At 32.0% G+C, this 12,398-nt stretch overlaps 3 protein-coding genes across 3 annotated transcripts; all 3 read left to right on the forward strand.

Moving 5' to 3' along the window:
* Positions 1 to 1,782: 1,782 nt before the first annotated feature.
* Positions 1,783 to 3,296, forward strand: LOC111418818 (zinc finger protein Paris-like). The gene is made up of 5 exons (XM_023051497.2): positions 1,783 to 2,115; positions 2,180 to 2,428; positions 2,485 to 2,677; positions 2,732 to 2,889; positions 2,947 to 3,296. Exons 1-5 carry the CDS (start codon positions 1,879 to 1,881, stop codon positions 3,211 to 3,213), a joined length of 1,104 nt encoding a protein of 367 aa, XP_022907265.1. The 5' UTR covers positions 1,783 to 1,878; the 3' UTR covers positions 3,214 to 3,296.
* Positions 3,297 to 3,961: 665 nt separating this feature from the next.
* LOC111418865 (Proteasome beta5 subunit) lies at positions 3,962 to 5,058 on the forward strand. Its single transcript, XM_023051564.2, has 2 exons — positions 3,962 to 4,202; positions 4,272 to 5,058. Exons 1-2 carry the CDS (start codon positions 4,068 to 4,070, stop codon positions 4,977 to 4,979), a joined length of 843 nt encoding a protein of 280 aa, XP_022907332.1. The 5' UTR covers positions 3,962 to 4,067; the 3' UTR covers positions 4,980 to 5,058.
* Positions 5,059 to 6,472: 1,414 nt separating this feature from the next.
* Positions 6,473 to 9,211, forward strand: LOC111418872 (protein FAM110B). The gene is made up of 3 exons (XM_023051574.2): positions 6,473 to 7,097; positions 7,163 to 7,485; positions 8,618 to 9,211. Exons 1-3 carry the CDS (start codon positions 6,833 to 6,835, stop codon positions 9,080 to 9,082), a joined length of 1,053 nt encoding a protein of 350 aa, XP_022907342.1. The 5' UTR covers positions 6,473 to 6,832; the 3' UTR covers positions 9,083 to 9,211.
* Positions 9,212 to 12,398: the final 3,187 nt, after the last annotated feature.

A 12,398-nucleotide genomic window follows, 5' to 3' on the forward strand; every position in this document is an offset into this window, starting at 1 on the left:
AAAGAGATGATTCTACATCAAAGATCATGAAGAAAAGTTTATATAAAGTCTGATCCGAAAATGGTTCCTAAGAGCGCTAGAGCCTTTTAAAGATGGCACTCAAAAAGTAATAATACAACTTTTCTTGGAAACCACTACTATCCCTACAAAAAGTCAAGGCACCTCACTTTAGAGATATCGATCTTTCAACATCTTCGTAACCGCTCGATGGAAAAAGTTGCGGTAAAGTTTATTGTAATCAGTGAGCATTTCTGCGTATCACATGTTAATTTGGAAATTTTCGGGTCCGCGGTTTTCCTTTTATAGTGAGGTAAGTGAAAAAAGTAGTCGGATTCCGTTATCAGTTTTTCAAAATTAAGGCTCCCTAATTTTTTTAAGAGATTTAATGGAATTACAAATTAAAGAGAAACAGAAATAAGCTATGCGGGGAGAGGAGGGATCCGTCCAATCGGAACAGATGGTGTGTCCCAGACAGTACGTCTCGCCTTTATCTTACCTCTATAAAGAAATAAGTCTGGGACGCACCATCTGTTCCGATTGGACGGAACCCCCATTACCCCGCAGAGCCTATATCTGTTTCTCTTTAATTTGTAATTCCATTAAATCGCAGTTAAAAAATTAGGGAGCTCTAATTTTGAAAAACTAATAACGGAATCCGACAACCGACATTGTTTGACATATTTTGGTCAAATCCGCGAGGAAATCCACTCAGCCGTTTTCGACATAACGGCGTCTTACTAAACCGCGATTTTCCATGAAACTGTATGGAATATCAAAAAAATAAAATATGTCACTCATTAAGAACATATCAGGCTACCACCTATTCAAAATTCAAATTTTTTCGTACGATAGTTTTCGAGAAAAAAAATCGCAAAGTTGCCGGTACCGTACAAAATTGGGTACTTTTTTCGTTTAACTCGCGATAAAAAGGAAAGCGTGTATCCGAAAATTTTCAAATTTACATACGTAGAAATGTTCAGTGATTTCAACAAACTTTGTCGCAATTTTTTTTATCGAACGGTTCCAAAGATATCGATCTCTAAAGTTTTAGACAATTTTTTTATAGTATCTTTTTTATGTATTCTTTTCCACAGAATTGATTGATGCAATTAAAATGGCAGATAAAAAAAGTATAGTACTGTAAACGTGCCCCTACATCTTATGTTGGACCCCATAAATTATTTTTTTTTCTTTACACCAAATTTCGGCATTCTAAACCTTGTTGTTTTTGAGATAACGCTAAAAAAGTATGCCAGTATGGTTGGGCTCTAGCCAAACTGGCATACTTTTCTCTATCTTTAAAGGGCTCTAGCGCTCTTAGGACGTCTCTAAAGATAGCTGAACCCGAATGATTCTAGTTCTAGGTATAGTGTTAATTCTAGTTCTACACTTGCACTTTCACTAGAACTAGAAAGTTTACTGGGGAATTAATTCATAGATATAACCCAAAAAAAATCTGCTTTAATTTGACGCAATTTGGCGATTCATTGAAAGCTTGTTTAAAAAATGTATTTCTCAGTAATCATTTAAGATAAAGAAACTAAATTTTACTGACTTATTCAGAAATAATCAGCAAATTTAACACTGTTTGATATCTCAATTAATTTTTGAGAAATAAATTTGCGAATATAAAAATCCACTTCTAACCTTAAAAAAATGACAAATGCAGTGACGTTAGTCAAAGTATAATTGTCAATACTAGGGTAGCCAACCTGCGAAAATTTCTATGGTACTCTAGAGGTTTTATTTTTTATTGAGCTGTATATCACTGTATTTATTTACTAATATTGTGATGTGTTTCATGTCGATATTGTACTTTGAGTGAGTACATAACCTTACTTTATTCACTCTATTTTTACTTGTATAAATCTTACATATATGGTTAAGTTGTATAAACATAAAACCTTCGTGTTAATAAATATGGATTTAGATAGTTCTGTAGCTTTAGATTTAAAACCAATAGAATTAGATTATTATTGTGATATTAATTCAGGACCAATTTGTCGAGTTTGTTTAGAAAAATGTTTACCAAACAAAAGTGTGTGCAATATTTTTAGTGATATTAAACAGTTCAATAGAGTTTCTACAATGATCATGGCTTGTTCTAATGTACAGGTAAAAACCAAACAAGTTTTACTTTTAATTTTCTCATTTACTCTGTTTCTATGTTCTACAAAAGTTAACTGAAGGTGATGGACTTCCAAACCTAATCTGTGAAAATTGCATTGCCAAGTTAGATATCGCTTGGAATTTCAAGGTCCAGTGTGAAAACTCGGATTTAAAGTTACGACAAATTTACTCCCAACAACAATTAGAAAGTCATCAAAGCTTGGATAACTTTGCTATCGGATTAAGAAATGATGATTACTTCAATGTTAAATCAAATGAAGAATTTATTACAAATATGTCACAGATGGATGATATTTCTGTAGGAATTTAATTTTTTTTTATGAACAAACCATTTATTTTTATTCCTTTTGATAGACAAACCAAGTTATTGATGAAAACAGCCAAAATCACACATCACTACAATTACTTCCAAGTAAAACTAAACTTCGATCGCCGGCATCTAAACCAAACAAATTACAAAAAGAACTTAAAACCCACCAATGTGATACTTGTGGAAAAGTTTTTAATCGCAGAGAATATTTAACTCAACATATTAGAATACATACAGGTAAATAAGAGACGTTTTCATAACAATACTTTCTTGTAATTTAATTAATTTAAGGTGAAAAACCCTATAAATGTCACTTATGTGAACGAAGATTTGCAAACTCTGGCCATTTAACTACTCACATGAGAACTCACACAGGCGAGAAACCTCATTCATGTACTATGTGTACAAAAGCTTTTTCAACCCGTCAAGAACTTCAAAAACATATAATGGTAAGAAAATATATTATTTCAAAACTAGATATAAATCATATAATTCGTTGATTTTAGGTACATAATGGAGATCGCCCTTTTGAATGCAAAATGTGCTCAAAAAGGTTTGGAAACATAAGTAATTTGTATTCGCATCTTCGACATCACACAGGAGAGAAGAATTTTACATGTGAACATTGTGGGAAAGCATTTTATTCTAAACAGGAGTTAAAACAGCACAGTGTTGTTCATACAGGGGAAAAACCCTTTTTGTGCCAATTTTGCAACAAACGATTTTCACAGTTGGGCCATTTAAGAAGACACTCCAAACTGCACAAAAGTTAATTATTTTTGCTTACGTTCACTATATTACAGTACATATTCGTTTCATTCAGGATTGTATAAGTTAAAAAAACTTGCCTAACATGTTCACAACTCTATGTGTTCTTAAAGCAATTTGCTCAATTTGAATATTTTAATTTTTTTATTTAATAATACGTTATTATTTAGGAAATTAATTTGAAATAAAATTTATTTAAACGTGAATAAAATATTTATATAAACTTTTTAATAGGTAGAAAAATTGTAGGTTAACTTTGAAAAAAGATTTTTATAAATTAAAATTACCAGTAAATAAAGATTAAATGACCAAGAGTTTTATTTAATTTAATTTAATTTGACCAAAAAGAAATATACATATAAAGTATATACATATCATATATATATATATAGGGTACAGCATAGCTGATTACTAGAAAACTGGAAAACTAATTATGCGTTTAATGCGTTTAAACTATTATTATTTATGCGTTTAAGATTTCTTTTGTAGCCCCTTTTTTCTTAAAAAGGTAAATATAACCTAAAAATGTGGCGCCATCTATTTTTAGTTTTTTGAGATGTTACGTTAAACTATATTTTTGTTGAATAATATCATGTAAATGGAAATTATACGACAAGACTTTTATTATTTTTTATTTTTGTCAAAATTTATTAATTACGCTACTTTATAGCACAAAAATAATAAAAATTAAATTTTTTACTTAAATAATTTATGGCGCCATCTGTAAATTTAATTTAGATTGACACATCCGACATTTAGGTTATGTTTTAAAAGACTTGTCTCAGTTTGTTGCTTTGTCATTGAAGTTGCAATTTTCAATACAATTTTATAACGTTCAGTAAGTTTTCAACGCATAAAAATGGCTTTGGCAGAAATATGCGGCCTCCAAGATTTCGATTCATGGAAAAATAAACACGAATTGAATATCGACATTGCTAATTTCAACCAAAACTTCCAAAATAACATGGAATTCGCTGTTCCGCCTACCTCTAACGTTAGTAGAATTTGATTTAAATGGAATTAATCATTATTAGTGTATATTAATTTTTAATTATATTCACAGCCAGCAGGTATGTTTGGAAAATTATCAAAAGATGAAACCGGGAAGGATATCAAAATACAATTTGATCATGGTACAACAACTCTAGGATTTCAGTATCAAGGGGGAGTTGTTTTGGCTGTTGACTCTCGTGCTACAGGCGGAGCGTTTATTGGTTCACAAACGATGAAAAAGATTGTTGAAATTAATGACTTTTTATTGGGAACGTTAGCTGGAGGTGCTGCAGATTGTGTTTATTGGGACAGAGTCTTATCTAAACAATGCCGCATGTACGAATTAAGAAATCGGGAGCGTATTTCCGTAGCTGCCGCTTCAAAGCTCATGGCTAATATGGTTTATAATTACAAAGGCATGGGACTTTCAATGGGAATGATGATTGCTGGATGGGATAAAAGGGGTCCTCAGCTTTATTATGTTGATTCTGAAGGCACTAGAACACCAGGAAAAGTCTTCAGTGTTGGTTCAGGGTCGATTTATGCTTTTGGTGTATTAGATGCCGGATATAATTGGGATATGAAAGATGAAGAGGCCTACGAATTGGGACGTAGATCAATTTATCATGCAACCCACCGTGATGCATACTCTGGTGGAATTGTTAGGGTGTATCATATGAAAAATACTGGTTGGGTTCATATTGATAATAATGATTGCATGGATATGCATTATAAATATTTGGAAGATAAAAAGGTTGCGGAAAATCAAATTGTTTAAATTTAGGGTTCTTTTTATAATTTAATGTGAATGATGATTTTGTAACATTTAATAAAATTCAATTCAATCATTTAAATAATGCATTTAATTTTTTTAAATTTTATATATAAATAATCAAGAAAATCGATATGTATGATTAGATAAAAGTACATTATAGTTCAACAGTGAAAGAATACTTATATACAAACATAACAGTATTGATTTATACCAAAATGATGTATTTTAAGTAGGAAGGCTTTATTATGTGTTGTACCTAGTTGATTTTATTAAGAAAAATCGTCCTATTTTGACATTTTGTGATTTATGCTATCACCAGAAACTTGTGATAGATTAATATGAAAAATAATTATAGATTACGATTTCTTGATGCATTAGGAATCTTTTTTATTTATAACGTTTTTCTCCATTGTTGAAGTTTATGTATAAGTATCGCCATCTATGGAATCAATGGTAAATTAGAGTAAGCAAGAAGTAGTTAAATGAGTAAAATAAAATAAGTTAATGTGAGATTGTGTTAAAGTTAAGAAGATAATAATAATAAAAACTCAAAAAGGATATAAAACCACATCCATCAATTCTAGTACATACGTTATAGTTGTATTATTTAGAACAATCGTCCAATTTTTTGCAACCAACATTGTTATTTTAAATGGGATGCATGCATATATTTCTTTTGCATCCTTTGATAGAGGATAAATCTCTCTATGCGATGAACATATCAAATCATATGGTTGTTTATGAAAAAAATCGAAAAAAAAATGCGTTTTAATTTCATTTTACAATCAAAGTAGGCGCCGAAATAACGAGGTTGACAACTTTAAATGTCAAAAAGATGACAGTTTCAACAATTATGAAAAAAAAGGAATTGTTTATTCAACGAATTTTTTATGTAACTCAAAAAATATATTTCTTATTTTAAGTCATTTCAACCCAACCTTAAAGTCGAAATTCCTTCCTAACTTCAATATCTCATTTAAAAAGTAATTCGGCACAAATTGGTTCTTATAAAAATTCGTAAAAGCTAAAACCAGAACTAACACTAACACTAGACCTAGAACTGATCGAACCTAACTGTTCGAAGTGACTTAGAACTTGTTTCTGAAGAAGGTTGCAACATGGTGTCCAAAACATTAAACACTCTTTCAAAAGAGTCAAAAGACGCACGACTTAACCAGAAAGTTTGCAGGTCTAATGATGCTGTTCGTGAGCATGAAAAGTAAGAAATCAACACGGTACTCTTCTTTCATTCAAAGTCAAATTGAGGAAGTCGTATTTTAATTCCTATGTTATCAAAAATGTGTTTATGGTCAATATAGAGCCATCTATTAACAAGAATAGACTTCAGAACTATTCGGAACTACAGAACTCTTGAAGCAAAACAGGCTTAATATAAAAACAAGCCGGCACCTCCCGCACACGACGAATAGAATGGCGCAAGCGCAGTTAAAAAAGTTGACCAATAAGTCAAACACAGCTGTATTTTACCTGTGAAAGCCCATGTATACATAGCCATGATATTTATGCCTTGAACAAGTCGGTCAACCCGGAAAAAAACCTATAAAAAACCATAAAAAAAACTTAAGTTGTAATCATTTAAAAGAATCATGTGATAATCGGCTTTTCAATCGGATAACAATAATAAATGTGCACAAAACCGTCAAATCTCGTCGTCATGTTTTTAAAGTTAAAGTGGCTCAATTTCTTTCTTCAATTGTGCATCGATGTTTTCTAAATGGGGAGTTCTGTTTTTTTTTATTGAAAACTAGATTATAAACATTCCCACGTTCAAAATGCGACTCTAAAAAAGGATTGTGCCATTTGGTGCAAGAAAGCTGTTGATTTCTTCTAACAGGATGGCCACAATGATGTACCCAACGTTATCAAAATCGCAAAGTATGCGTTCAAAACGGAAATCGGCCGTAGAACTCCTTGCGGAGAGTAAACCCTTTTATGTTAAGTCCGAAATTGTTAGAGATACAACCCAATCAATTCCAACGAGAACTATTCAAAGTTTTGGGTGCGGGTATGGAACTTATGTTAGAAGCAAATCGGTTAATGTTACTGCAACACATGGCACACATAATACTACCAATTATAAATCCACTACATTACCACAATGTAAGTACTTAAAAAAAATAACTCTCCTATATTATGTCATCCATAACATTATTATGAATCATTAGATATGGCGGTTTCACCATCACGATCTCTTCCCCCAATATCTCATAGACGTTCGGTTCATTCAGGAACAAGTGATCTTCTTCAAAATAAGCTTAGACAGCTCTTGGTGTGCGACAGTGCAGAAGAATTGAGTGTAGAACAATTGGGTCCATTGAGTCCTCCCGCCGAGTATGCTCAAAGATGCCACAAAAGTCTTCCGGATCTTCATTGCAGGGCAGAACCAAGTTCCAATAAAAGTAGCAACAAGAGTTTGTCAAACAGGGATAGTGGTGGTTCAAGTGGACATTATACACAAAGAAGTGAACCTCCACCACCACCAAGACAGGTAAATATTACTTGTAAATCAAGAAAAAATTATCTTCTCTTGATCCTTATGCCTGATGGTGTTGGATAAATCTTTTTCCTATTCCCCCATCCATTTCTTCCACTCACTCCAGTTCCTGGCTAAATCCTTTATATCTGCTAGAGTGTTCCCTCTTTTCTTCCCAACTTCTGGTATTCTTTCCTATCACCTTTTTTCCTTATCCTTATTCTTTGCTTCAAATATTTTTTTTACTATTGTGTTATGTTCCATTCTAATTATGTGGGTGTACCAGTTTAATTGCTTTCTCTCTATTGATCCTTGATCCTTAAGGCTGATGGTGTTGGATAAATCTTTTTCCTATTCCTCCATCCACTTCTTCCACTCCCTCCAGTCCCTGGCTAATTCCTTTATATCTGCTAGAGTCTTCCCTCTCTTCTTCCCAACTTCTGCTATTCTTTCCTATCACTTCTTTTCCTTATCCTTATTCTTTGTTTCAAATACTTTTTTTTTTACTGTTGTGTTATGTTCCATTCTAATTATGTGGGTGTACCAGTTAAATTGCTTTCTCTCTATTGATCCTTATGCCTGATGGCGTTGGCTAAATCTTTTTCCTATTCCTCCATCCACTTCTTCCACTCACCCAGTTCCTGGCTAAATCCTTTATATCTGCTAGAGTCTTCCCTCTCTACTTCCCAACTTCTGCTATTCTTTCCTATCACTTCTTTTCCTTATCCTTATTCTTTGCTTCAAATAATTTTTTTTTACTATTGTGTTATGTTCCATTCTAATTATGTGGGTGTACCAGTTTAATGGCTTTCGCTCTATTGATCCTTGATCCTTATGCCTGATGGCGTTGGATAAATCTTTTTCCTATTCCTCCATCCATTTTTTCCACTTCCTCCAGTTCCTGGCTAAATCCTTTATATCTACTAGAGTCTTCCCTCTCTGCTTCCCAACTTCTGCTATTCTTTCCTATCACTTCTTTTCCTTATCCTTATTCTTTGCTTCACATACTTTTTTTTTTACTATTGTGTTATGTTCCATAATAATTATGTGGGTTAGGTTGGGTTGGGTTGGGTACCAGTTTAATTGCTTTCTCTCTATTTTACTGATGAGAAAAAATTATATATTAGAAATATTTTATATATTTCAGGATACACGAAGAGATTCTGGTTCTAGTACACAACATAGTGGGGGAAGTTCTTATTTTTGCTGTCAAGAGACAGATTGTAGAGCGCGTTACCCTCAACCAATCACTAGTTTTAAAAGACAAAAATGTCTCCGTTATAAAAGGGACCGCCCGATTTTGCGATCAAAATCCGATATCAGCGATAGGTATTGGAGATCTGCGGAGCCCCCAGTGAGCCATCTGGAACAATTTTTTGAGCACCTCGGGCTTACGAGTGATAGTTTCGAGGATATGTTAAGCGATAGCAGATCCTCGGATAGTCCTGTCTTTTTCTCGGATGTATCCACCGTCGATTCAAGTCGACCCATCGATAACGTTGATCACTGCCAACCTCAAGCACTGAGGCCAAGCGAGCCCCCATCCATTGTGGAACGCAACGCTCGGATCATTAAGTGGTTGTGTAACTGTAGGAAGTCGCAATTATCATGAAGAAAAGAAGGTATATGAATTGAACGAAGAATTATTTCTTTTTTTTTATTAATGTTTCTTCTCATTTGTATATTGTGATATAAAAAAGATATTATTGATTCTGGAATAGTTAAAAATCGTTATTGTTGATTGGATTTTTTTATTTTGATATTAATAGTTTAAAATTAAAAAAAAATATAAATTTATTAAGAAAGATTTAAAAAAATGCCAGTTTTGCACAAATTACTTACAAATTGGTGCTTTAATATTGAAATATATTTCTTAAATCATCATGTTAAAACAAGATATTGTTTTATATTGAAAAAATAAATTAATTTTACATTATAATTTATTGTTCAAAGAAATTGTCGAAATTTATTTACGTGATAACGCGAATATCTTAAATTATACACTTTTATATAAAAAGTTAGATGTTAAAACTAAAAGTATGGAACATGTTATATTATATGATGTAATCTACGAGAATATTCATTGCCAGGTGTGTGATGAAACGTTCATATTGAGTTATAATCTTCTAAATCTATCTGTTACATACCGGGAATTTCATATAACTCGCAATATATGAATGCAATAACCATAGTTACGAAACTACTATGCATGTCCCACATAAAATGCAACATAGTGTAATAGTACAGTCCAGAGATCTGTAGCGAATGGCTCACGTAGTGCATCATATTCGCTGATTCGTTGCTTGAGTGTTGCCTTCATTCGTCAATAGTTACTGTGAATCATGTTGTATGGTGATCTTTCTTAAGTTACTGTATTGTCGACTTCCCATCACATTGGAAAACAAGGAATATCAAGGTTTATTCCAGGGAATTTAGATAATTTTAGACACATTTTGACAATTTTAAATTCAATTTGATAATTTTAGGCAATTTTATAAAATTTTTCAGTTTTGAACAAGTTTAAACAATTTTAGACAAATTTTGCACTTTTAAATCATTTTGAACAACTATACATTTAGCCGCCATTTAGCCTCACGTCTCTAAAGACGGCTAAACCCGAATGATTCTAGTTCTAGGTATAGTGTTAGTTCTAGCGACAGTGCAAGTATAAAACTAGAACTAGCATTAGACCTAGAACTAGAAACATTCGGGTTTAACCGTGAGTCTCAAGGCGGCTAAAAATGATCCTAGTTCTAGGTCTTGCGTTAGTTCTAGTGATAGCGCTAATGTAAAACTAGAAGTAACACTAGAACTAGAAACATTCAGACATGTTGCATTTTATGTGGGATAGTACGCCCTGGTTTCTATGGAAATATATTTTTGTATATTGCATTTTAAGTGAAATTCCCTGTATAAACAATATTTTGAATAAAATCATAAAATCAATTTAACGATTTATGAATTAAGTAATAATAATTTTTCTTAATTTCTTGCAATATTAAGGTGATGTCAACCTTTTTGGAAATTTTATTTTATTGAACACACTATATTAATCAGACTTTATAATCTAAGAAAGAAACAATTTATGGAATTAATTCACCGAAGTATTATATATCACGTAGACGTTATTGGCTATAGAAGACAATCATTCACATTGCAATTGAGTTAATATCCCTGAATCACTCTCAAAGTACATGTACATTAAAAATATGATGTGTCCACATCGTATAAGGTAACGACAAAAAGCTTACTCAATATTTAACATATAATTTCGTAAAAAGGATGATAATATAAAATGTGACAATAATTTCGATTGTACTCAATTCTCATTCTTCTAATCTTTTTCATCAATCTTTAAAGTATTCTCACTTTTTTACATACTTTTGTTATTAACCTAAAATCTGTGATCACATTGAAATTCTTTTTTCTATTTAATTCTATTTTTTAAATTTATCTTTAACTAAAAGCTTTAAATTATAAACAAATGTATTTATTTTTGTTGTAATTATTTAATTTTGTCGATTTAAATTGACGAAAAAAGTAGACTTTTTGCTATAATACTGAATTGAAACGATACATTCTCGGATTTGCAAATAAAGTACGTTGTACCACTATGTGTAGTTTTCTAGATATGTGTCTCTGTATCATTTTACGTAAGTTATGAACTAGCTTAACATATATTTGATAAGATGTGTGTTTTACGGTAATTATATCTACATATACGCAATGTAGCCCTACTTTGAGTGTGGTGTGCACGTGAATTATATGCCTAAATACTAAGTTCATTATTATAACTAATTAATAATAACAATAATCCACTTAAAAAGAAAATAACCAACAAATTACTCACAAAAATTGTTTGGTTATTACTCAATAAGATATTGTTGTAGTTAAAGGGTTTAGACGAACAACGTTCTTATACTTTGGCTTTAATTATAAAAAGAAATTTCTTTTCTAATAAAAGAACATTGATTGTTATTCGTCTGAATTATTCAATTAAAAAAGTTATTTTTGTTTGGAATGCCCTTTTTATAAACGATCCTGTGTGTATGTATATGTATATCTAGTCTTGTACTTAATTATATCATATGTACGCGTTACGGTTTATGATTCTTATAAATAATACATTATTACACATTTTCTTGTTTGATTTCTAACCTCAAAAATTTTGTTTATTGATTTTCGCAATGTTTTGACTTCTTTCTTTTGAACTCAATAGATAGAAGTTTTATACCTATGTTCACCACTATATAATGCTCTTAAGACTGATAAAGTCTTCACAATCTGAAACTATAGCGAATATTAATATTGCTTCAAAACACTAAAGAAGAAGAGGAAGATGTTTTGAATGCAAGTAGAAGATAAAAGGAGATTGTTCAATATTCTCATATTAAATTTGCAGGAAAATCACCTCTTCATGTTTAACATACATCTTGATATGCAAAAACAAATATTATGAAGGGTAACCTTATCCCAAAATGTAACGGAATTCAAAATACAAAGACTTGTCAGTTATTCACTTCTGAACCTCTTTCTATGTTTCCATGTTATCTGTCATAGACCACCTCAGACCATCTGCTTCCCGCAATTCTCTTTATGTCGTCTATCCACCTTCATGGGGGTCTATTACGCTGTTGTTATTGGCCGCCACCACGTCACCTTCGCTATCCATCTGGCTACGTGACCAACCAATCGCCATTGTAGCTCCGCAACTCGTGTTATTATGTCCATGACGGCAGTTATCTCGCGGCTATCTTCATTTCTGAATTTGCGCTCTCTGCATGACTTTCAACTGGTTTGCACCTTTTTGGTCATCGCCATGGTTTTTAATCCTTAGGCCAACACTGGTAGTACGCATGAGTCGTATATTCTGTTTTAATTTGCCAAAGGCTGCCCATGTCAGTTGTATTCTGAGCTTTTTCTCAGTT

The sequence above is a fragment of the Onthophagus taurus genome, chromosome 7 (genome assembly GCF_036711975.1).
Source record: "Onthophagus taurus isolate NC chromosome 7, IU_Otau_3.0, whole genome shotgun sequence".
Lineage (NCBI taxonomy): Eukaryota > Metazoa > Arthropoda > Insecta > Coleoptera > Scarabaeidae > Onthophagus > Onthophagus taurus.